The 24,977-nt window shown below is 36.8% G+C and overlaps 3 protein-coding genes across 9 annotated transcripts in view; 1 reads left to right on the forward strand and 2 right to left on the reverse strand.

Annotated features, from left to right (window-relative positions):
* The window catches only part of LOC122082403 (fructose-bisphosphate aldolase-lysine N-methyltransferase, chloroplastic), a 9,750-nt gene extending 1,059 nt beyond the window's left edge, over nt 1-8,691 (reverse strand). The window contains exons 1-14 of one of the 7 annotated variants that reach the window (XM_042649935.1): nt 8,402-8,688; nt 8,158-8,270; nt 7,984-8,047; nt 7,768-7,878; nt 7,559-7,618; nt 6,532-6,639; nt 5,306-5,375; nt 5,094-5,134; nt 4,910-4,990; nt 3,720-3,755; nt 2,520-2,603; nt 2,224-2,360; nt 1,348-1,436; nt 1,087-1,235 (exon numbers count right to left, since the gene is read on the reverse strand). In XM_042649935.1, the coding sequence (XP_042505869.1) occupies nt 1,087-1,235; nt 1,348-1,436; nt 2,224-2,360; nt 2,520-2,603; nt 3,720-3,755; nt 4,910-4,990; nt 5,094-5,134; nt 5,306-5,375; nt 6,532-6,639; nt 7,559-7,618; nt 7,768-7,878; nt 7,984-8,047; nt 8,158-8,270; nt 8,402-8,506 (1,248 nt within the window). In that variant the 5' untranslated portion in view covers nt 8,507-8,688. Of the gene's footprint in view, nt 1-1,086; nt 1,236-1,347; nt 1,437-1,877; nt 2,022-2,219; nt 2,361-2,519; nt 2,604-3,719; nt 3,756-4,909; nt 4,991-5,093; nt 5,135-5,305; nt 5,376-6,531; nt 6,640-7,558; nt 7,619-7,767; nt 7,879-7,983; nt 8,048-8,157; nt 8,271-8,401 lie in introns of those variants that run through there. The other 6 variants (XM_042649934.1, XM_042649933.1, XM_042649936.1 and 3 more) reach the window with 6 other exon arrangements.
* A 1,826-nt stretch (nt 8,692-10,517) lies between these two features.
* Nucleotides 10,518-17,170, forward strand: LOC122081103 (glucuronokinase 1-like). Its single transcript, XM_042648079.1, has 6 exons — nt 10,518-11,094; nt 12,698-12,847; nt 15,370-15,558; nt 15,649-15,765; nt 16,304-16,464; nt 16,763-17,170. Exons 1-6 carry the CDS (start codon nt 10,801-10,803, stop codon nt 17,007-17,009), a joined length of 1,158 nt encoding a protein of 385 aa, XP_042504013.1. The 5' UTR covers nt 10,518-10,800; the 3' UTR covers nt 17,010-17,170.
* Nucleotides 17,171-22,513: 5,343 nt separating this feature from the next.
* Nucleotides 22,514-24,458, reverse strand: LOC122081542 (transcription factor SPEECHLESS-like). The gene is made up of 3 exons (XM_042648714.1): nt 23,636-24,458; nt 22,993-23,523; nt 22,514-22,880 (listed from the first exon to the last, which is right to left on the reverse strand). The coding sequence occupies exons 1-3, from the start codon at nt 24,065-24,067 to the stop codon at nt 22,815-22,817; spliced, it is 1,029 nt and encodes a 342-aa protein (XP_042504648.1). The 5' UTR covers nt 24,068-24,458; the 3' UTR covers nt 22,514-22,814.
* Nucleotides 24,459-24,977: the final 519 nt, after the last annotated feature.

A 24,977-nucleotide genomic window follows, 5' to 3' on the forward strand; every position in this document is an offset into this window, starting at 1 on the left:
TTAGCAAATTGTAAAAAACCAACGAAAGATGGTAAAGGGACAAGAACTAGGCCAAAGATGACAGATATATTTTTTTGGAAAAGATCATAAATGCTAATGAAGTTTACTGCAGTCACAACTCAGTGGAATGGAAGAACAGGATTAGTTTTAGCCAACCCCAAGTAACTGGGACCTGAAACTTGGGACTTGGGACTTGGGACTTGGGACTTGGGTCTTTACACTTGAGACTCTTTAGATAGGCTAGTGAGTTTAGCTGCAGGTTGTTGAGTGATAGATGTTATCTTATGGTTCACATATCGTTGGTTTGAAAACATTTAAGCATAAAGATGCAAATGTAAAACGATATTGTATGCAAGCCATCCAGGGTATCTATGGTAAAGACCTAAAAAAAGAAAAAATTCCAGGACAGACCACCTCGGTTCTTCACCAAAAGACAGTCTCTCCAGCCATAATGAATGATATGGCCAGTCCAAACTGTTCATCCAATAGGAACTTTGAATTGGCCATGTGTACCATGCAACCATCCTCTTTGACTTGAGGGCTACCCCAAGATGAGGAGAGGAGTCCCTTTTGCTACATGAAGCAACTGAACATGAGGACATCTTTTCAACTGCCACTTGAGCAGTTGAAAATTCTTGCTAGATAGGTCATCTGGGAACACATTCCTAAAAACCAAAATATACTGCCACTGCTAGTTAAAACATAAGCATCAAACCGAATCACTTTTTTGGATATGTTTTGCTGGCCATTATCCAGTGCACTATTTTAGATGCCATCTTTTGTAACACCATTGCAGTTGAAAGAGATCAGCCATGCAATTTTGCTATCTTGTTCTCAGAAAAATGAGTTCAGAGACTAATATTTCCGTAAATGATAAATAGTACGAATAAAGTGCTTTAGGGACTGCCCAAGAGATTGGCAAACCATTTGACAAGGTTTCAAATGAAATATTGGGAACAGGTAAAAATCTAATCTAAATTTCTTCTTATTTTTCAATTCCATATTGCATTTAGTAGCAAACTATTTCACTTCAAATAAGATTAAAGTGGGGTTATAATAATTCAAGTTAACATTGATAAAAGCTACCTTGATAGACACTTCATATTCCTGAATCAATTGTGAAATTTGCGATAGCAGGAACTGATGGGCTTGGATCTCCTTACTGTTGTTCTGTAGAGGACGTCGAGCCAGCCGGCCATCATTTTGTGCAGCTTCCGAAACCAAATCCTCCAGTTCTGAGGTTAGTTTGATCAAAAAACTATACACATGAAGGGGCAGACTCCAACAACCAACTCCCATGGAGCAAAAGAAATGATATAGAAGAAAACTAAAAGAAAAGCAGCACACCTTCAATAGAAGTGCTGGACAAAATACGGGCAAATGCACGAAGTGGCTGTGGAATCCCCTTCCCTTTTCTACTAGCAGATCTTACTTCCCTATTATGATGGGTACCATTTTGGCAAAGAAGCAAACACAAAGAAAAATGTGACAAAAAATGAAACACAAACTAAAAAAAGGATGAAATAACAAAAACAACAACAATAATAATGGAGAATTTTTTCCTTGTCTAGTGGAAAAAGAAAGCATTTATGGCATGTGGGTACATATAGTGCATGGCAGTCCAGTAGGTGGTCAAACTGTGGACTTCGTCATCTGTGTCACCCTCTACTCCTGTCAGCCTAATTAGACATGACTTTGTTACAGGTCAACAGGTTTCAGGAATGGCTGCAAAGTAAATCCTTCAACAAAAAAATGAAAAACTCAAAATAAAAGGGAAAGAGTCCAATAAATGATTACCATTTGGTCCAAATGGTTTGATAATTAAACTTACAAGCAAAAGAATCAAACCAGAAGAGTTCAGGACAAAGGCCATGCTAGCAAAAATTCTCTTTTATTTACTATGATTTGTTGGACAATTTCCCTTGTAGATTGGTCGTTTGTCCAAATGTGTCATGCCAGATACTTGCATTAGCACAGCTAGATACTCGTTTGGACACCATTGATGCCTCTTTCTGTCTCTGCTATAGGTAAATATGGTTCATTTAGTCATTGCTATTCCTGTAAATTGAAGTCTCACCTAGTCACCTCTCTCTTGAGCAAATTATGCTTTTACACAATTTAATCAAGCAAAAAAAAAAAGTTCGAATATGTATTTAACACTGTCAAAATAGCAGGAGCTTTAACATAAAGCACAGAAGTAATAGCCATAAATTATGTACCAACTTGATTGTAAAATTAGTCTTGCAAGAATCAAAACCGTCAGTGGTTCTGACTGTTGTTGGGGCACAATGTTTGTGTAAAAGGTCCAATTTCATCATACGTAGAGGATCATGTTGAGGTACACCAACCCAAATTTGAACCTGAGTGAATGAAATTATTTGTAAAACATGATGCAAACCTTAGAATAATAAAAACAAAAACAAGTGTACAAGCATTTAGGATATATGAATTAGTTCAACTTTTAAAAATGGCATATGTGGAACAATTATACACTTGTTCATGATAAGTCTATGACAGACCTGATCATGAATGTTGTATGGAAGCGTAAATCCAAAGTCCTGCAGGAGTGTGGTGTTTGGGAATTTTCCATACCTTATTAAAACCTAAAATCAAAAGGGCAAAATGAATAGAGTGAATCACCAGTGGTTGGGACTGCAATTAACTGATCAATGGCTGTATATCTGAAATGTAATCATTTGTGTACACCAAAGATTTTAATGTTCTCTATAAGTATTACAGAGTAAACAGAGTAAGAAACTAAAAATTTTTTCACTGCAACCTGGCGATTTCCACAAGCATGCAGTATGAAGACCATTATCACAGATGGAAAAAGTTACAGAAAACTTGGGAAAAAAAAAATCCGTGGAGGTGTAAGAGAATATATTAGTTCACCAGAAATGCAACTCAGCATGCGCATACAAATATCTACGATGTCATGTTTAGAAGCATCAGTACCTGTGCGTGTGCATCTGTGTTTGTGTCTTCACCTGTGCCTACGATTACATCAAAGATTCCATAAAAGGGCAAAATGCAGTGGTAACCCTGAACCACTGAATACCAGTGAGAGATCAGCTTGGGACAGGATTGTTACAACCGGTTATTCGTAAAGTATTTTCCTCCCAGCTGCAGGCTGTATTGAAGAGTCCTTATTTGACTCAACTTGTGACATAACATACTCTTTATCTGGACTGGATGTATCCTAATCTGTTTACACAACTGAATATTCAAAAAAGACAGAAAACAAAGTCCTAATTCAACCCACAACTTGTCTTGAATCCAGATGATAAGCTTCCTAATTCAACCCCATTTAGTTGGGAGAAGGTGGTTGTTGTTGTTGTTCTTTCTGCTGGAAATATGCATAAGGGCAGTTTTTTCTAGAAGCAGCAATTATGTTAAACAATACTTTTAAAATTATTCCAATCAGCATCTACCATGATCAAATGCTATCCATGCATCTCTCATTAAATTTAATCTATGAGACCACTAAAATTGAACTCATTGCTGGATGGTGGAAGTAGGGAGAGTGGAATCAAGGACCATCGAAAGGAAAAGCAATGTAACATGTGGCACACAGCCCATAGGAACAAACCGTAAAATGACCAATAAGAAGAGGGGGAAGAAGGGAAATGCATTCTCATAACAGCCAGCTGTTTTCATCATCACAATATCAAATCAACATAAATTTCAATTCTGAAACATGAAATGATTCAGGTAATAACCTCTTCACCAGTAGCATAATCCCTTTCAGCAATAACCTGCGCAGAAAGAACTAAGGAATTAAAGCAAGACCAAAAGCTTTTCTACTAAAGTTAGCAGACAAACATGCAAAACATTTCCCTTGAATTCTGCAGTGATGCCTTACGAATATTTATTTTATAAACCAAGCATTTAAGAACTCTTTCTCATAATACCGTACATACCAAATAGTAACAATATTAATGCAACCTGGTAGTCAAGCAACACAGTTGGTTCTTAAAACTTAGATCCCTAAGAAATTGGATCTATTCTCAGCATAATTGAAGGACATCTAATAAATGCATGATGAAGACTTCAAGTGCAGAGTTATAACTAGAAGACTGTAACTCCAAAATCCAAAGATGATATTTCACTTGATATAAACTAAGGTACACATTTCCCAGTCTGATCCAAAGCTAATTAATTGAAACCTGGAAACGATATTTTCAGATCTGTTGCTTCTCAGATTGATTCAGACCTTGCAGATGTGTCAGCATGGCAAATATGGATGTACCAGATTAGATCTAGATCTTATCCTCTTATACCATCCGTAGCCAGTAGGCTGAACCAAAAGGATGACTACAAAAGATGGTTTTATGGTCTAACTTTTCAAGGAGCTGCAGGAAAGATTAAGTAATGAACAACTACAATGGAAGGCAATGCTCCCCACCTCCCAAGTGGACTAGAGTAATGTCTGCAAGATATGTCCCTTTTCCTTTTTGATAAGAAAGTTAACTGCAACCTTGAGGTTCGAATGAACCAAATAAGGAAAGAATATTCATCCTGAAAGAAATTACCAATGAATTATTGGGGTTTTTTTTTTTTTTTGTAATGTTCCACAGAAGTTTTCTGCATGTTCTGAGTGTTCCCAGCAGTAGAGTGACAGTGCTGGACTGCCCTGAAGAGACCACCACATTGAGGAAGAGTAGCTTATGGAGGCTTTGTGAATTGAGGATTCAGAAAGACAAGTGAAGCACGTGAAAGCTGGTGTATTAAAATTTATGTCAAAATAATTTAACCAACTAAATTTCATGAATACCCAATCAACCAAACAATTTGCAAGAACGCATGCACAAACATACAAAAAAACACACAAGTACGGGATGGGCCTGTATTTTTAATACTGATTCCACAAACATATCACATAAACTTGACAATAAACAGGAACTAATACCTCGGAGGTTTTTTTATGTTTGTCACTTAACAACACTGCCTCTGAAAACTCATCATGATTTAGGAAATCTGCAAATGGAATCTACAAAACTTTTACCACACTAAAGTATATGTAGATGTTACTAGCCTTTACTACCACCTCACAATATGTACAAGTGATAGAGAAATAAGTACAAGAATGATACCAGAGATAAACCCTTTGAACTTCCCCATGCACGGGATCCAACTGGAAGGTACACAAATAACCATCAGAATAGTTAAGACTATGGTTCAATGCAAAATTGAACAAGCTTCCAAGTCTATAAAATGATTCCAAATTAAAAGCACTTGGGCAGCATACACCAATGAGGTAAAAGGATAAGACTATAAGCAGTAAATGCATACAAAATTTGAGTACCTAATGCATATGCATGCATGAAATCCTTCAGTGTAACATCTTCAAAAATATGAGGGAAATTATCAAGAACCTGGAACCATAAGACATACTGTCAAAAAATGGTAATTATTGTAACAAAATGCAAACCACAAGGATTCTGTGACATCACAGTCCAATCACATGTCACATAAATGTTCTTTATCCCCCCACCCCCCTTCTCTTATTTTATTGGGTTTCCAATGGCAGCATCTGAAGTGTCTGTTCAAATAGAGCAGTGAACCAGCAAAAACTTCTTATGATTTTCCTTCAGGAAAAAAAAATTCCAGACAAGCGTAAATAATATGGGCAAGTTTTCCAAGTCATGCGCTAAGTTGAAACCGATGCCGGGTCCCAAATGTGTTGTTCAAATAGGACAGTGAACCAGCAAAACAGTTATCATAATTTTCCTTTAGGAAAAAAATGCCAGATAATTATAAATAATGGCAAGGTTTCCAAATGCTGTATATGAAATAAATTTAACACCTTTTTTTTTTTTTTCTTTTTGTGGTGGGTGGTTAATGTATCCAATAGAAGTGAATCAAGTGATAGAACCAAACATCATTACTAAAAAACTATTGTAGTATCTCATAAGTCAAACCTCTAGTACTAAAATTTCACTAATGTAAGGGATATTATAGATTAACTGTAACTAGGCAATCATGAATCCAATGTAAGCAACCAAATAACCTCGACGACTGAAAATTCCTATACAGGAAATTTAGCCTTTGAAACATTCCCACAGAGGTCCACACTCAAAGAAGCCTCCCGGAAAATCTCATTGCTCCTACATTCCGTTGTGTTGAAGAAAAATAGGATCCCAATTTCAACCCACTGCTAAGGGCACTAATATAATTTGTTACATTTGATCTCGTAAGTATTTGCATCTTCACTGTTTGATTAAGAGATAAACCCCCAAAATTTACTAGGATGTCAAGATCATGTTGAATAATAAATAAAGGTACAGTGAAGCTACAATAGAATAAAGAAATTAATAAATCTACCCACTGTAAAATAAATGGACATTTGATTCCTTTGAACTACCTCAACATGGAAGTCCAATAGTAGGGCAAGAGGATACTATGGGGACCACAGTTATCTTCAATGAGAAATATAATGTAATATTCTCTTATCAAAGAAGGGACAACACACAAACACACACACACACACACATGTGGGGGTGGGGGAGAAGAATCCAATGAATTACATACTGGTCTAATTGCCAAAAATTCCTTTTCAACTTGGGCTTGTTGATTGACAGTTTCATGATATATTGCACTTTTTCGTACCATGTCCAGCTCATCTTTACTCCAGAATATCTAGAAAGATATCAAACAAAATCACTGTTAAAGCATCATTGTACCTATCCTTAAAAGAAGTAGTAATAGGATTAAAAAAGAAAAAAGAAAAAAACACAACAAAATATAATTCCAAAGAAGTTCTATTTACAGGTTATCCGGTAAGTAACAAAGGCTATATTGAAACTCCCATAAATCAAGCCCACATTTTTTTTTAATAAGAAAGATCATCATCCTTAGAGAGAGTGATATTGCTAAGTTTGAGGGATGAAAGGAAAAAAGAAAATACATTGTGCACGCTGTAATTGGCCTTTAATGGTCAAGCAAATTTGTTAAATGCCATCAACTTAGTGGTAGCCCCACTTCTTTTAGCTTAGACACACCTCCCTAATTTCTACGCCATTGAGTGTTGTAACAGCCATTTTCCTCTCTACTTGACATTCTATGTTTTATGACTATAAACTTTCATGCCTCTTTCATTCTCATCTTGACTAATTTGCTGAGTTTTTCATTGTTGAGAACTACCAAACAAAAATGTGATGGAACAGAAAGTGAAAAAGAATAAATGAGAGTGGATAAATTTAACAGTAGCTGTGGTCTTCCTTTTTCTTCTTCTTTAACGACAATTGCCTAGCTCAATTGGTGAGCTATGGTGCATAAAAAGCCGATGCTCCCCAGGAGGTCTCAAGTTCAAGACTCCTGGTTGTTATCCAAAAAAAAAGAAAACTTATTCTTCCATACATCAATCAAGCCATAATTGATTATTTCTAGATAATTTTACCATGTATCTTGAACAAATTTAAGGACCAAAGTTGAAAGAGATGAATCATGTAGTGTATAATACAATAAGAGCAATAGCACTCATTAGTAAGTCAAGAAATCCATTTCAGTTTTCAGCACAGCCACAATTCTTGTAGACGGTGAATCAAATAGCACATACCGTGCAATGAAGCTCCCCGGGCCGAGGAAGACGGCTTATATAGGGGGCCCATCTGGAGTCCTGCAATTAAAAAGACAGAAAGGTGGAGAAAAAATAAATTATCCACTCGGATCTCCACAGTTCTATAAGATAACCAGTTCAGTTTTAGGTATAACAAAATCCACTACTAGAAACTCCCCCTAAAGATATGCATCACCAATTGACAATACCTGACCCAATTTATTCTCGACTAAAATAAGAATAGCAAGCCGTGCATTATATCCAACATCATCTCCTAATAAACAGCTAATTTCGGGAAGAACTTTATCTGGTGTTATCTGCTGCATAAACAAAACACAACAAGAAGCTTCAGGTCTTCAACAACTCAATGTCGAACATTATAAACTACAAACAAGTACTGAGAAGTTAATTTGAGGATGGAATACCACGCTGAAAGGAACCTTTAATATGCAATCTCCAGCTCGTATGGACTTCGATGCGAACAATGACCTGCATTAAGAATACAAAATCCAAATCAAAGTATATAGAGAACGGTAGAGGGAGTATCAATAAAAAAAATACTCAGAAATTAGATTTGAAAACTTCCACAAATGAAGAACCTGCCATATCCAGACTTCCCAATCGAAAGAACTGAAGAAATTTCGGTCCCTGCCTTCCGCTCTAACCACGGCAAGAAAAAATCATCGCAATCTTCACTTAGACATGGTTCAACCTGAAACAAAAGGTGAATTTATATATACTCCATAGCGACTGTGACGAACTCTCGACGAATCGCTGGATTTTAGCTTAGAAGTAGAGAGAAAAAATAGAAGCGAAAGAGACAAAGGTGAATTTAAATCGAACCTTAGAGAGCGAAGAGAAGCATTTCAGTCTGAAGTGGAGATTTGAAAAGTGGATAAGAAAGGGACTATGAAACCAGACGTTGGTAAACCGACTCACTGCCCACATACTTCAAATCGCAACACAGCGATGAAGACGAAAGTCCGAAACTGGTTAAGAAAGCGTAAATGTGCAATTTCAGAGTTGATTATAGGGTATGCCACCACGGCTGGTGACATTTGACTCGTCCCCTTCGTGAGAGACATACGACATGGTAACCAGAGCAAACAGTGCTCTCTATTGTTCATCTTGTTATTGTTGTGTTACTCTATGTGTAGAAGACGACACGTGGCAATACAGGTCTGAACGGCGCAGATTAAAAGAAAGAAAAATGTTTCACTAAAACCGGTTTAGGATGAATACAGACCGGATCCAAACCAGTCAGCCATTCAGATTCAAGCTACGATGCTCTGTTCACTCTCAGAATCAGCACAGGTCCCTTCCTGCAGGATTTCCCCAGATTCATCAGTTTCACAATTTTCATTTTCTTCATCGGTTCCTCCTCTCCGCTTGCATTTGCTCCATTAAAACTCCTTTCTTGAAAAAAACACACTTTTCACTTTCACAGCGTGAGCTGAATCTCCATCTGTGAAAGTCGATGATTCAATGACTTCAACACCCTCGTTCCTCTCAAAACGTAGATACGATCACTTGGAAACATCTTAAACAAGATCATCATCTTTCGAAAAAATAAATAAACGAATTCCAGTTAATTTAAGAGAAAACAAAGGCAATAAAGACTCAGAGAATCACAATAGGGTACCAGTGCATGAAACGACGTCGAAATCGGCAGACAGAGGCTCCTCCTCCGACGGCGTAGATGACGGAAGATTGCTTCGCGAACAAATGGTGAGCTGAATGTCGCTTCAGAAGTCAGATAAGGGGAGGAAGCCGAACTGTAACGAAGCGTTTCGGAGAAACGTCGCAGGAAATGCAGAAAGCACGAGAGCAAATGTTAGGGAAGCGGTGATCGAGAAAGCTACCGACGAGGTCGGCCATTAATGGAACTGATATGAGAAGGTTTATCGATTAGGATTCGCTGCAGTGGCTTTCCTCCATTGGAGATACGAAGGAGTGGAGGCTTGGGCTCTCGACTCGTGGTGGACAGAGGAAAGAAATGAACAAACAGTTTAAGGAGGTCTGGTTTTTTTGGTGGCTTAAATCCGAATGGCCGACTGATTTGGATCCGGTCTGTATTCATCTTAAATCGGTTTTAGCGAAACATTTTTCTCTCACTTAATCTGGGTCATCCAATTCAGTGTTGTTTTAGCGAAACATTTTTCTCTCACTTAATATACAGACACATTGATACAATACCGATACTTACAACCATGTTATCCCAAATCTCAGTTATGGTTTTAAGAAATGGTATCAGATTGATTATATAGGTAGATTGTTCGGCAGTAGAAAAGTGGCATGTAGAAAAACCATGTGTAGCTAAGTCATGATGTTAAGATGAGTGTGTAACAAAATTAAAAAAGATAACGTAAGAAATTAATATGCCGACACACTGATACAATACTGATACTTACAACTATTTTGTCCAAAGTCTTTTTAGGGATTGGTATCAGATTGATTATATAAGTAGAATGTTGGACAGTTGAGAAGTGGCATATAGAAAAACTATGTATAGCTAAGTCATGATGTTAAAGATGAGTGTGCAACAAAATTAAGAAATATAACGTAAGAAATTAATATACCTACACTGATACAATACCGGTACTTACAACTATGTTATCCCAAGTATTTCTAGGGATTGGTATTAGATTGAGGTAGAATGTTGGACAGTTGAAAAATGGCATATAGAAAAACTACGTGTAGCTAAGTTATGATGGTAAGATGAGTTTGCAACAAAATTAGGAAGGATAACATAAGAAATTAATATATTAGAGTTGTTTTAATATGCAAAAGTCATTTTATCTGATTCATATTCAATGGGCTAAAAGAGAAAGATCCATATTGTTGACCCTTTTAAGTGGGATTCTCTTTTAACTTATTGAGTTGTATGATGCATACAGTTTATGAGTTGCACAGTCAAGTGATTCAGTTGCTGTTGCCGTCTTTGGTGGGATGCGGTTCACCCAAGTTCGCTTCTATCTTTTTTCTGGATTACACATAATGGGTTGGTTAGTTTGTTCATCGTCTGGAGATAGAAGCAGAGGATTTATCGATTACCACCTAACCAGAAAGGAAAGACAGACGGGGAAGAAGGAGCAGATCACCATGAAAGTGATACGGTAGGATAGAGACGTTCTTCTCTACAAGTCAGAGGGATTTATTTAATTTATTTTGTTATTTTATTTGGGTGAAGTGCGGGTCCCACCAGTCGGTGCGTTACCGTCTCTATTCGTATAATAGTGAAAATGGTACAGTTGGCTGATGGGTATTCTCCGGGGAAGAAGAGAAGCAGGGCTGCAATGACTGAGAGCGATTCCTTCCCTGTTCTTAACGATGATGATTCCTTTTCCATTATCGAGCACAAAGCCTATGCCAGAGTTGGTTTCCTTGGAAACCCTAGCGATGTTTATTTCGGTCGGACCATTTCTTTCAGTCTCGGCAATTTCTTTGCTTCTGTTCGGTTGGAGCCTTCTGACGATCTCATCATCAGTCCTCACCCCCACCATGATCTTGTTCAGTTCAAATCCTTATATCAAATGGTTTGCTCTCTCTCTCTCTCTCTCTCTCTCTCTGAGATGATCTCTAGTTATTAAACTCTTTTCTTTGTGATTTGAACTGAGGCGATCACTTGTAGTTTTTTATTAGTTATTCCAAACTGTGTTTACCAATTGTTTAGGCTTTGTTTCGTATTCATTTTTTGATTCATTCTGGACCAAGAACTTGTTCTGAATTGTAAAAACCGTTGCTTTTAGTAAACAATCCAATCTCAAATCCTTAGAATGCAGCCCATTCTAGAATGCGATTTTTATCCCATTCCACATTCTCATTTTCCAGCTTGAGTCTCGAGTCACCACTCACCACTCCCGAGCCTTGACATCAATATTCCATTGCTGTTGAAGAAGGCCTCGATAAGGCTACCCTTGAGAGCTTACCAAAGGTCCTATGCTTCCAATCCAGGCTCCCCGTGGCAGAGGTACTCCTGATGTCTAGTCGGCCTGGATGAGAGCAAGGTTTTCGTGCGTAAATAACTTCCAAGCCAATGTCAGCATCTTCTCCCTCACCCACTTACTGAGGAGGTTCATTCGACAAATTCTCAGAAGTTATGCATGAATTGCTCGATGAAATGCTAAAAAGAAAGAAAGAATGCAAGCATTCTAAAATCAAGAATGCACTTTAGAAGAACATGTATCCGAACAATGCTCTATTCTCAGTTAAGAAGTGCATTATGCATTTTGGGAATGGGAATGCATACAAAACATAGCCTTAAATAGGTTGTTGAGTAACTATATTATCTATTTGTCTCTGTAAGTTTATGGTAGGACATCTATTTTGAATTTGGTTTTTGAAACATTTCCTGTTGCTGTAATTACAAAATTCCTTTCTATGTAATACACCACTGATCATAGGCATAAGGTGGGAAATGGACAACCATCCGAATGTAATTGCATAATGCCTTCCTCAGATATGCTGTTTTTCTTTTGGGAAGCCATAAACCTGGGCTCTCCCGCTTGGAGAAATGAGTTACAATATCCTGATGCATTTAAGGTTGTTAGAATTGCTTGCAGCAGCAAAAGGAATGTATGTATTCTTCCTTGTGGACATATGTATTCGACTCTCGAATTATCCACTTCACTCCAGCTAAGGTGAGGATTGCACTGTGGCTGAGGGATTAAAAGTTTGGAGCTGGCCATCCATCTAGTTAGTTGCATGACACAAGGTGGCATAGAAACTAAAATACAAGACATCTTTCCATTCAGTTTATTGATTAAGTAGTCTACACAGCAAGAAAACTCTTGGGTTGGATTTTTTGTACTTTGCGTTTGTCTACATTGCCCTGAACAAGGCAACTCTTATATTAAATTATTTTCCCTTAGCTCAAGGTTTTCTTGTATGCATGGTGTTATTTCTCATGCTCTAATGAAACAGCTTAATTGACTACAGCATTCAATTTTAAAGTTGTTACTCCATCTTTGAACCTCAAATATGTAAAATATTTCATGCTAAAGTTCCTTTGCAAATATTTTCTGCTCTTATTCCAAGCTATTCTTTGGCATGTAGTAGTTCTGTCATGAATGTCAGTATCTGTATGTGATCGCTTTTAAATTTTCATTTCATCAGCATGCTTACAGATTTATCTTGTAGGTGAATCGCTTACAAAATGAAGGTTATTATGGAGGGGTGCGCCTACTTATGGCGATTTGTAAAGGTTTTTACAATCACTGTAAAGACAACAATATTGAACTCAATGGTGGGAACTTCAAGATGTCATATGAAACCAATATTCCTCGTCAGGTAAAGGTTTACTGCAACTATCTTTTTTTTGGGTGGGAGGTTGAAAACAACAATGTTGAGTTGAAAAAGAACTGTTGATGCCATATACCTGCTAGTGAAAAGTCCTTGCTGTAGTAATGTGAACATATATTTTTGAAGCTTGCAGTATTGTTTCCTATCTCATCAACAACTAAAAAGAACTGTTGATGCCATGTACCTGCTAGTGAAAAGTCCTTGCTGTAGTAATGTGAACATATACTTTTGAAGCTTGCAGTATTGTTTCCTATCTCATCAACAACTGAAAAAAATCTTATTTTGGGAAATGCCATGCTAATGTTATGAAGTAGAATGATTGGTCCGTAGGATGTTATTCATGAAGGTGGATTCTATGGGAATTGGGAAGGAACAACTTATTTCAGCATATGTGATTCTGCTGCGAGCACATGATTTCTTTGCGGGAATATACAAGAAAAATATAATAAATATAATAATAATGAAAGGACTAGGAAGAATGTTTCCTTTGTTAAAAAAACCCTAGGTTACACCTAGGTTTGGTAATGCATCCACTATAGCTTGCATGGCCTTGACATTTTGGTGTATGAGACAAGGCAACTGCTTATTTACTAACCAATAAGGTGGCTTCTTTCCTTATCTTGTGCTTCCAAGAACACTCAGTAACACTATTCCTGTAATTCTCATGAGGTTCTAATTGAAAATTTTGTAGCTATTGCAGAATAGTCTTAATTTCTGTTTCATTCATCCATTGGTTCTGAGAATTTCTTAAGAAATTTACCCATTTCTATTTTTATTTTTCATATATTTTATGAGGCAAACAAAGGCTATATAAAACTAGGCATTTCCTTCAGCAAATTTTACCTAAAAAAAAAAAAATCCGAGACCATCCCATTGTTTTTGTTTTTAATTATTATTATGATTTTTTTATAGATTTAGAGAAGTCATTAATTGTGGCTTTTGGTGGTCCAACGGTCTAACAAAAAGGTACGAATGTTTTGACTTGGTGGTCAAGTAGCCGAAACAGCCTCTCGACATTCTTGGGGTAAGGCTGCACCGGGGGACCTCGCACATGGGGGAGCCTCATGCACCGGGTACACCCTTTTTTATTAATCGTGGCTTTTGGTGGTCCAAAAGGAGTATTGGAAAATCAAATCAGGGTTTCTAACTATTAGAGGGGGGGGGGAAGATAAGTGTGGTCCCCGAAGTATCTATTTCTTCTCCTTCTCCTTCGCCTTTTTGGGTTGGGAGGGGGCTGATGAACTATAATCTCTACAAAATCAAATCAGGGTTTCTAACTATTGGCTGCGCAATGAGGTGGTTTATGGACAAGGGGTGGGCTTAGGGGTAACAAACCCTAGTCCCTGCTGAATCAAATAAGGGTTTCATACACGTAGGTGGTGCAATGAGATGGTTTATGGGATAAGAGTGCTCCAGATGTTTAAAATCATGGTTCTGAGCACCAGTTCTTCTGTTGAGCTTTTTTCTCAGCATTGTTACCATTTTTCGTCACCTATAAAGAAAGCAGGGAGTTTAATTAATATTTTTTAGCTACTCCTTATTTTGTCCTTCCTCCATTCCATTATATGTAATCTTTATTTTTTTCAGCTGTATCTGATATTAATGAGGACAAAGGAAGAGTGATACAATTGGTGGTGCTATTCTAGCTTTGCCAATCCAGGGACACTCTTAGTCAAATCACCCACTTTTGTCTTTTAGTACCAATTAAATTGCATTTCCTCTTACCATCAAAGCAAAAAAAGAACAGGGTTTGATCTAACTTTTGTTCGTTCATCTATAATGTGTCAACTGAACCAAAATGACCTTGTATCTGAAACTTATCAGTAGGCAAGTTTTCAAGCTCAAGCATCATATATTCAACTCTAGTGGAGATGTCATAGCATGTTTATCTCTCTGTTTACTAGATTTTATAGCATGTTTATCTCTCTTTTGGAAATCAGGATAGGTCTACCAATAGAATGTTTTTTTTAACTGTTGGAGTGTCAGTTGGAGTCAAAATTCAGATGATATATCTATCCAATTGATATGTATTTCTTCTTTACCACTAATAGATCAATTCCTGTTTCGGTTTGCTGCATGCATATTGCAAAACATGCCCCCTTCCCTGCTGGTGTATATTTGGCCAATCCACCAGCTGGCATTACGGTGGGAAAAAATTAAGACATTACTTTTTCTATTACAAAACATAGATATGATTGCATCTCAAAACTGCACATTTTATTTTTTGATTTTCTTTTTCAAATCCCATACAGTTTAGATACTGTGTTACTTGAAAAGTTTATTACTTCAAAAATTTATCTTTCTCTATTGCTCTTTACTTTTTTCTTCTTTTAGATAGATCTGTGGCACTTGTAGTCTAGGTTATAATCACATTGGTCATTTTTAATAGCATGTGTAGTCTTTGTTTTATATTAGGACAATATTTTCTCACAGGAGCTCATGTGAGTGCCTTTAGTTATTTATTATCCATCAGATGGATGAAGTAGGGCCTAATATTTTTCACACTTCAGACAGGACTTTCAGGTTCCAGTGCCATTGTTTGTGCTGCCCTGAACTGCCTCCTTGACTTCTATAAAGTCCGGCATCTGGTTAAAGTTGAGATCAGGCCTAACCTCATACTTGATGCAGAGAAGGAGCTTGGAATTGTGGCTGGACTTCAAGACCGGGTTGCACAGGTCTATGGGGGACTTGTTTACATGGTACTAAGTGTTTAAGTTGTGATACAGACACCTAATCTAATTGTCATTTGATTATAAATTCCCAATTGTCTCAACATTGATATGTTGCAGGATTTTAGCAAGGAATATATGGATGACTTGGGGCATGGCGTTTATACACCTATGGATCTCAGTATTCTTCCTCCTCTCTATCTCATTTATGCTGAAAATCCTAGTGATTCGGGGAAGGTTTGGCTTCTGTTATTATCTTCCTAATCTCTCTTCTTAACTCTTTTTTTCTTCTATATTTTTATTTTTAATTTTTAAATTTTTAAATAATCAATAGATGCACAGATCTGGCCTTGTAATGGGTGTGCATAACTGGGGTTATTTCTGTTTTGTTGTTGCTGCACTACACACATCGGGGACTGCTGTGGTGGGAGTTGGGTCAAGCTAAAATTCTGCTTATTTACTAATGTAGCGTTGATGTAATATTCTTGGGAAGGGATGCATTGTTTAATAACCTAGATTGAAGAGTGACTTGAGAAAATTCGCCTAATCATCCTATCCTAGGATATTTTGATTGTCTTCAAAATATTTCGAAATTTGATTCTTAAGAGTTTAGATAATGCATTGTTCCACTTATCACTTTGGGTCCCCAGAAAGGGGTTTGGGAGTGGAGAAGTTTCATTTTTTACATTTTGGTAACTGGTTATCATTTTCTTGTATCATATGAATTAATTTTCTATTTTGAAATGGATCCTTCATAAAATACTTGTTAATGCAGGTACATAGTACTGTTCGCAAAAGGTGGCTTGACGGCGATGAGTTTATAATATCATCAATGAAAGAAGTTGCTAATGTTGCTTTAGAAGGCCGTACAGCCTTACTTAAAAAGGACTTCACCAGACTTGCAGAACTTATTAATCGTAATTTTGATCTTCGAAGGTAAAAAAATTCTATTACATCCAGAAGCTTGTGGTATATATAAATATTAGTTACTTTCAGTTAGCATTTATCTAAGATGTGCCCAGCAACATCCATGTAGAGTTGACTGACAGTTTTGGTTGGTGAGCTCAAAAGATTTCTGCGATACATAATTTGTCTTTATTCTTACACCCATTAACCAAATTGGTTTCTCTTTCAGCTCAGCTACAATGAAGTCCATTACAATTTTTTGCGCCTTCCACCCACCCTTATTTTTGGCATTCATATTACTAAACTTGTGTGTTCTGGTGCAACACAGGCAGATGTTTGGAGATGATGCCCTTGGTTCTGTGAATATTGAGATGGTGGAAGTAGCCAGAAGTGTGGGAGCAGCATCAAAATTTACTGGAAGTGGAGGAGCTGTAATTGCATTTTGTCCAGATGGGCCTTCACAAGTGAAACTTCTTGAAGATGCTTGCCAGAAGGCTGGCTTTGCTTTTCAGCCAGCGGTAATTGTTCCTTCATTTCTAAATGATATTGATCGCAAAACCCTGTCTTCCAAATGACTAGAAATGTTTTAGAGCTAAAGAATATATGATAGCTGATGATCTCCTTTATACTAATCTGGTTTATCAAATGTACTTACTCATGAAGTTCCTTGATATTTGATTCATTTGTTTCATATATTAAATGAAATAATGAAGTAGCTAGCTGGCCCAATTTCTCATCCATGGTTGTCACTTGTCAGACTTCTTATTGCAGCACCTTAACTATTCATACAATAATGGAACAGTGTCCCTTTCTTCCTCGTGATTATGCAATTGGTAGATTGTGATCATTCATTCCATTTGTGGAATTATTTGTAGGGCCTTCTCATGTGTCTTCATTGTTCGAGTAGAAATTGAATGCTTCTGTAGTCCCCCCCCCCCCCTCCGGTATTTAACTTCAAAAAAAAACAAATAAAATGTGGATAACAGCCATAGCAGAATAGCAGTAATCATGTGGTGCAAAGAAACTGTTCACACAGAAGGATTTTTATTTTTTATATTTTTTGTTTTTTGTTTTTTGTTTTGTTTTTGTTTTTGTTTTTGTTTTTTGTTTTTGTTTTTTTTTTTTCTTTTTTGCTTTTTTGTTTTTTTGTTTTTTTGTTTTTTTTGTTTTTTTGTGTTTGGCCCGACCGGTTGACACCCCTAATCCATGGGATCTGATCCTTTGATGAAGGGTATTTGGACATTCATCCCCTGATGGATGACTTTAAGGAGTGGAGCAAGTTTTCCTTTGCCCATGGTGAAAAAAGAATTCCCTCACCACTATTATGGGTTCTGTTTGATTGGACTAGGGAGGGGTGGGAGTTTATGATTACACAGAATTAAAATCACAAGTTCAAATCACCGATGATGAGGGATTTTTCTTTCTCGACGGTTGGAGGAAAACAATGGTTACCAAACTTTCTGTATATTTACCAAATATGGTAAGAGTTTAAGAGGTAAGAGTTTAAGATAGATTAAGAAACCATGATTACCAAAATGTAGCCTTTATTTTGCTACTTCTGTAATAACAATACCCTTCTGAAACGCAAAACAGGAACAACTGTAACTAAATCAGATCATACATCAATGAATTGTTTGATTAAAGACCTGTAATAATCTGCCTGGGACCTGATCTAGCTGATCTAGCTAGCATTCACTGTGATTCTGTGAAGTGTGAATATACCGAGGCCCCTAGGTCTTAGCAAAATTCTAGGGATGGAGTAAGGCAAAGATACCATATATAATGGGCATGGCAGCTTAGAGTAGAGGGATGCGGCTTTTCTAGTTCTCTCTGCACGTGCAATACTTGTACATTTTCAAATTCAATGAATGAGGAAGTTTTTTGGAATTCAAACTCATTTTAACCTTTTAAATGTCTTAAATTTTCACAATTGTTGGATTTTGAAAATGTAAAAATATTGCAGGATAGAGCTGGAATCGTGTAGAGGGTAGACATGTAGCTGTCCTCTCTGTGTTATAATACCATTAATACCAATATGGATCATCACAGTTTTTGCAATTGATAGATTTTTTTTATTAATGATCAATCCTTAATTCGATCTTAATTGGCTCTTAATCTATACAATCCAAATTCCAAAATAAAAAACAAACTATTTCTTAAACAAACAATTGATTGGTTCTAAATGAAACCGACGGATCAAGCCCGAAATAGAATTGATTGTTTAATAAATAGTTTGTTTTTTTATTTTGGAATTTGGATCCTTACATTGACAACAACAGAACAGAACAGAACAGTTTTTAATGCAGACTACATCTAGAAGACAAATAATAATTACGTTTTGTGATAGTCACCTGAAAATAATAAATAAAAAACGATTATTGTTTTTCTGATTCAATCCAAATGGTTGGTTTTCGGTAGGTCTCTTTTCCGGCGGCTCATTTTTTGAGGTGTAACTTAGGGTTATCGCTTATTTATCTGATAAAGGGGGGGTGTTATTTAATAGTTCTACCTTATTTCTCTTTATTTCATTAATCTCACTTTAATTCTTTGTGAAATATCATCCTCTGTGTCACTTTCTTTATTTATAATTAACCTTGAATATCCAAAATAGTCATTTTGTGGTATCTCTCCCTCCTTAATTTTCATCATCTCATTATCCATAATAGCAGCGTCCTTGGTTTGTGGATTTAGAATCTATTAAGTAAATAGAGAAAATTGATTCTAAATCCACGGACCAGGGTCATTCTCGTACATGAACTTGATCCACTCTCTCCATAATAGTGTAACTAAAGTTAAACATCATATACTCCATCTTCAATCTACTAACCTTAAATTTTTTTTGTCTTTAAAGTTGATCTTTATAACTCTAACTTACCATAAATTTGAGGGTTACTATATTAAAAAAATTTAGGACGATTACCTAAGTCAGTGTGCAAAAAAATCTAAACATGGATATTGTAATTAAGATAAAAGGGTAAAAATTTTCTGAAAAGAAAACAGATGAGGGTAAAAATTGAAGGTGTGCGGATTCTTCTGCATCCCCACTCTTACAAAAGAAAAAAGCCCACACCCTCGCTCTCCCTTCTTCAAAAATGATTCTAACTCCAATTTCTTTTTTGTTTGTATGACTATGATAAAGTTTAATCCCATAACCTCCTCCCCTGGACACAGGTTCTTCAAATCAAAGTTACCACTATTAAACTAAGCTAATGCACAGTAACCCGGGTCTCTCATGCAGCCTAAATTAGTACTGTTTCGTGGGAAACCCTCTCCCGATTGATAGATAGATAGGAATAACGTACAGAAATTACTAAACCCAATAGCTTATTAGGTTACTTGTAATGGCCAGCCTTTAATCGGAATGGATTGAGGTTTAGAAACGTTCGTGAAAAAAAAAAAAAACGTAAGCAATTGATTGATTGCAGCTATTCTATGCCTGTTTTTTCCAAGATGTTTCAAAGCAATAAATTTGCGGCCCTTATGTCTGGTTACAAAGTTGCTGCTAGCAGTGCTAGGGTCTAGGAAAGAAGAAAGGAAGGTGGTGGCTCAGGCTGAGAGGAGACCCATAAAAGGAGAAGGAAGAGCTTCATGATCTAAACACTGATACAGGCTTGCAGCAACTTAAAATCTTCTGACACTTCTGACATTTTCAATGAAGAAGAAAGGAATGGACAATGAGAATGTCTAGAAGCCTACTCTACTCTACCCTAGAGTTTATAAAGCCTGTGAAGATATACCCTTCAATTATATAGCTGAAGATTCATTTTCCCATATTACAGAGCTCAAGCTTGTGATTCAGTGTTAGTAGGGGACAAGAGGAGGCCTTAATTAATTTACTAGCCCCAGTAAAGACTCATTGAGCCTTTCTCTGTCATGTAAGGGCTGCAAGCTGGCCATGGAAGTAGGCCTAATTTATTTGTCCCAATGATTTATATTCACCACATAATTGTATATATCGAATCATAGTAGGACTGAATGAAAATTATTCAATTTTTATTAAAAATAATAAAAAATACTAAACATCTCGTGTGATTAACCTAAAGTGTGTCTAATGAGAATCAAATTTAAGACATCCGAGTTTACGGTCCATATTTAGTTCGTTGCTCACTAATTACACTACCTCTGGGTTCATAAAAGTAGTGTTTAATTAGGACTATTATTTTTTTCTTAGAAATATTTTGGAAACTGATTAAAATGCAATTTCTGGTCATGTTTTGAGTCGTTATGCCATTTTTTCTTCTTCCCTTTGTTGAGTTTGATCATTCTAACGCTTGGACAAACCACTTGCAGATTCAGAAATCATGGCTTGGTTTCTTTCAGTAACTTACAGAATGAGATCAAAACTTGAACTTATTTATAACTTTGCTGCAAAGTGATTATGACATTAATTGTGACAGAATTAAAAGATCTGAAGCAACATTTTCTTCTCAAAATTGGACTTGGTTCCTTGTTTCTCAGGCATAGGGAGAGATAGATTCCTATACTCTTCTGGAACCAGCTGAGACCAACACCAATACAATTCCTACTAGTTGTAATCACCACTTATCAAGGTGGTTATGTGATCGTTTTTCACAACTCCCACTTAATGGCTTAAGTCTGTTGATGTAGACTACATCAGCGATTACAAGTTAAATAATTTAAAACACCACTTGGATTCACTTTTTTGACAAACAATTTTCAAGAAAATAAAATAATATTGAAATTCAATGGTTTCCTGTTGATGAAGTGAGTCTCAGAGAGAGAGAGAGAGAGAGAGAGAGAGAGATTTTAAGTGATGGTAGAAGAATATTTTTGTCAAGTGAAAAAGTATAACAAATAATTAAAAAAATCATCAATTCTTTTTTTTTGGTAAGAAAAAAATTCATCAATTTATATTCCCTTTTTTTGGTGAAATTTCATATTCCATTTATATAAAGGAAAGAATGTATGTTGCTCTCAAAAACTCACCTCCTACTGTGTGGGCCTCTTGTAGATGAATACGGACTCGTGTGACACTCTCATATGCACCTATTGAATAAACATGGGATCTATTAATACATTCAAAAATTTTGTAGATCTTGTCCCCTTTATATAATACAATTATATGATACATATGTGGGATATTTTCTATGAAATCATGTTGTCAGCTTGTCACCATATGATGTGGACCATATAAGTTAAAGGTAATGACATCATTATATAATACACAAAATCATTATACTACCCTACCTCTATTGTATGAAGAAATGCAATTCCAGTATGGTTACAATTTCAATGTATACTAATTGTAATTATATAGAGAAAAACCCTGCATATGTGACTGGCTAAAACATTTTTTCCAAATATAATAAAAGGTAAAATCTTGTGTTCTGATATCCTTCATAAAAAATTTATAGGAAAATGTTCTCGGATTATTCTAATGCTCCCTTGTGTCGATCTCCTTTCTTCTTTGCCCTGAAATGACCTCACTAGTTACATCTTGAAATGATTCCTTTTTGAGAACATTCATTGGGTGTTTCCTGTGAGTGTAGGCTACGGTCCCAACTCCGACAAGAAACATTCCCAACATTATTTAAGAAGTATTTTCAAGTTAAAAGACCCTCATACCACAAATAATTTCCAATTTTCAATGCAAACAATACTGAAAACTCTTGTCACTTTGATATTTTGCTAAGCAGTAGGCAGTCACAAAGAAAGGATTCTTGTTCAAAACAGAATATAATATCACAACTAGGAAGTTTGTTTCTATTTTTCAATTAAATTTATTAGATTTGAGTGAAAAGAAGAAAAAAAATCCACTCCAAAATTTTCTATCATATTAATTTTGATAATATTTTTGAATTATACAATCACAATTACAAAAGCTTTGTTCTCTCTCTCTCTCTCTTAAATTGATTCCATTTCCTTTTACTTGCACTCACAATGTAAATTTGGACTTTTCATAGATGGAATGCTTGTTCCTCTCTCTCTCTCTCTCTCTCTCTCTCTCAAACACACACACACACACACAGAGTTGGGTTTTGATAGTGATGAAACTCATTCGAAACCAAAGCTTCTGCCATTCCATGCCCAACCATGTACAATTACCAAAATGGAGAAATTTTAAAAATTTAAATCAAGAAGAAATTTCAGATTATAGATGGATAAAATTGGGGGAGGGGGGAGTACAGTGACATTTCAAGAGTAGATTAGCAAAGACTAGGATACAACCTCATAATGAAAATAAAGCTTCCCTAAATAATTTCAAGTGTCACTACTGCATTAGCAACTACAAAGTCATGGTACGTCAAGTTACATTTGCTAGCTAGCTTGTACACACTAGATGGTCATGACCCTCCTCTCAACTTCTCTTGTACTAGCAATCACACAAGTGAGTTGGACAAAACCAGTCTTTATTAGAGCTAACAGAAGGTTTGCTGGATTTCATGTGCTAGTTCTTCCGCACTAAGCTCACATTCAAATCCAATCTATCCAAAACAAACAGTACAGTACTATCATTAGCTTTAAAAAAATAGAACTGTTACTAAGCTAAATTTTCTTGAAGAAAGAAGATGGAGGAGATGAAAAATGGATATATACCTTAATGGTGAAGGAGTTAAGCATGGTATCATCAAAGGCAGTGATGCTCACATGGAGAATCTCAAGGGCAAGTCCTTCCAAGGCAGCTACTATCTTCACAGCTTGGCCAGGAATCTTAGGAGATATGGTCTTTAACAGAACGTTTGTCCCTGAAAATTTCACCTCCACATCTGCAATGGAGGATTTCGAGTTTGCAGCCAATTCTTTCACATTATCAAGAGAAGGGGAAGAAGAAGAGGAAGAGGAGGAGGAGGGTTCAAGCTGGTTAGTAGCCATGGTCATTCTTGGCATGTAAGGACTCCCAGGTTGAGGGGTCCTAGGGCTAATTGGTAGGTTTAGTCTGGGACTTAGAGGGGATGGTGGTGGCCTTCGTGGGCTCAGCGGTGAAGGTCTTGGACTACCTGAAACTAGTCTAGGGCTTAGAACTTCGCTATAAACTTTCCTTTGCTTCTTTGCCTCTAGTGACTTTAAAACTTGTTGCAACTCAGTGATGTAATCCACCACTCCTCCTATTATTGATGCTTGATCTCCCTGTATAAAAAAAGATCGCAAATACCATTTGTTAGGACTCTGATAGAACTCATTCTTAAAAGCTAGTCGTTAAAGAAAAGGGAAAAAAGCACAGGTTTTGTTTTATGTTTACTCGTTTAACGTAGAAGCAAGGCATGAGGGAACGCAAGACGGAGAGGTTCTCGTTCATCTGCTTCCTACGGTTCCTTTCCACCGCAATGTGAGTCATTCTTGGTAACCCATCTGGGTTAGTTTCTGAATCCTCCATCGAAATCTCTGATAGCTTTCGCCGCTTGCGAGCATGGGCTGCTTCAGCTTCCGCATCAGTCTCGGAGTAGTCCTGGAGAGTAGCATTACTGGAAGAGGTAGTGCCACCAACTTTGGGGCTGAGGAGAGCAGTAGTAGTTTCATCAAAAGAAGTGAAGGAATCGAACTCTGAGACACCTTCGAGGGTCTCTAAGATGCTGAAGAGATCCTCAGGGGAGGCAGCTCCTGCAAGCTGGTTCGGGTCTCCGAACTCTGATTCCTCGAAAAGGTTAGAGAAGTTTCCACCACCCTCTTCCATGTCTGGAAAACTAGCTTCACAAGAGCACCAGGAACCCGAAGAGATAGAGAGAGAGAGAGAGAGAGAGAGAGAGGAAGAAAAAGAAGATGAAGAAGGCGGCTAGGAGGAGGATCTCAGAAACCCATGAAGAGAGAGAGTAAAGGTGATGTTAGAGTCAGTAATTAAACTATCACCATCATCATCATCATCACCATCACCACCTTCCTGTTTCCTTGTTATACGGGGCTGTCATGATTCTTGAATCAGATCCGTATACCGTTAGATGCGAGGGAAATTTCATGGAGGATATGTTGCAGAAAGGGTTCAGGAAAGGAAGGATTCATAAAAATCCAAACGAGAAAGACACAGAAGAGATTGGATTCTTCCTTTGCTTTCTTCTATGACTTTCTTCTATATATACATAGAAGAAAGCAAAGGAACTCTCTCTCTCTCTAACCTTGCTAAGGTATAAGGATAAAAATCGTCTGCAAAGGTTGACGTCACAAATTTTGTCGCGTAGTACGGTCTCCGATTTCCCAGTAATTAGGTTTTCAAATGCACCAAAAACGAGAAAGGAGAGAATGGAAAAAGAACCTTGGGATTTGTAGAAAATACGATGCTGCCATTATCGCTGTGATTGAGTGACAAGTTTGCCCCTGGTGGGCTCTTTATGTGGTCGGGGATGTCCTGGACTCGTATGGGAATCTTTGGAACATGCCTGGCGGCTTGAATGTTCTGATGTCGGATTAGCCTGAGATAGGGACATAGGGTACTGTGGTAAATTTATAGCCTTTCAATAATCATTAAATTAATAACTTTTTATAAATTAAAAAAAAATTTTAATAGAAATAAATTAAAATTAAAACCACGTAATTTATAACCCCATATAACTATCATTGTAGGATCTCAAGAAGATGATAATATAGGTAGT

Source organism: Macadamia integrifolia, chromosome 6 (genome assembly GCF_013358625.1).
Source record: "Macadamia integrifolia cultivar HAES 741 chromosome 6, SCU_Mint_v3, whole genome shotgun sequence".
Taxonomy (NCBI): domain Eukaryota; kingdom Viridiplantae; phylum Streptophyta; class Magnoliopsida; order Proteales; family Proteaceae; genus Macadamia; species Macadamia integrifolia.

What these genes read in the sequence shown, in the direction of transcription:
- LOC122081103 (XM_042648079.1), top strand. Translation starts at nt 10,801, where the DNA reads ATGGTACAGTTGGCTGATGGGTATTCTCCGGGGAAGAAGAGAAGCAGG. An exon ending in TCAAATCCTTATATCAAATG is followed by an intron (nt 11,095 to 12,697) that starts GTTTGCTCTCTC and finishes TTTATCTTGTAG; the next exon opens with GTGAATCGCTTACAAAATGA. An exon ending in ATGGGGGACTTGTTTACATG is followed by an intron (nt 15,559 to 15,648) that starts GTACTAAGTGTT and finishes GATATGTTGCAG; the next exon opens with GATTTTAGCAAGGAATATAT.
- LOC122081542 (XM_042648714.1), bottom strand. Translation starts at nt 24,067, where the DNA reads ATGGAAGAGGGTGGTGGAAACTTCTCTAACCTTTTCGAGGAATCAGAG. An exon ending in CTTGCTTCTACGTTAAACGA is followed by an intron (nt 23,524 to 23,635) that starts GTAAACATAAAA and finishes TTTTTTATACAG; the next exon opens with GGAGATCAAGCATCAATAAT. An exon ending in TTAACTCCTTCACCATTAAG is followed by an intron (nt 22,881 to 22,992) that starts GTATATATCCAT and finishes TGTTTTGGATAG; the next exon opens with ATTGGATTTGAATGTGAGCT.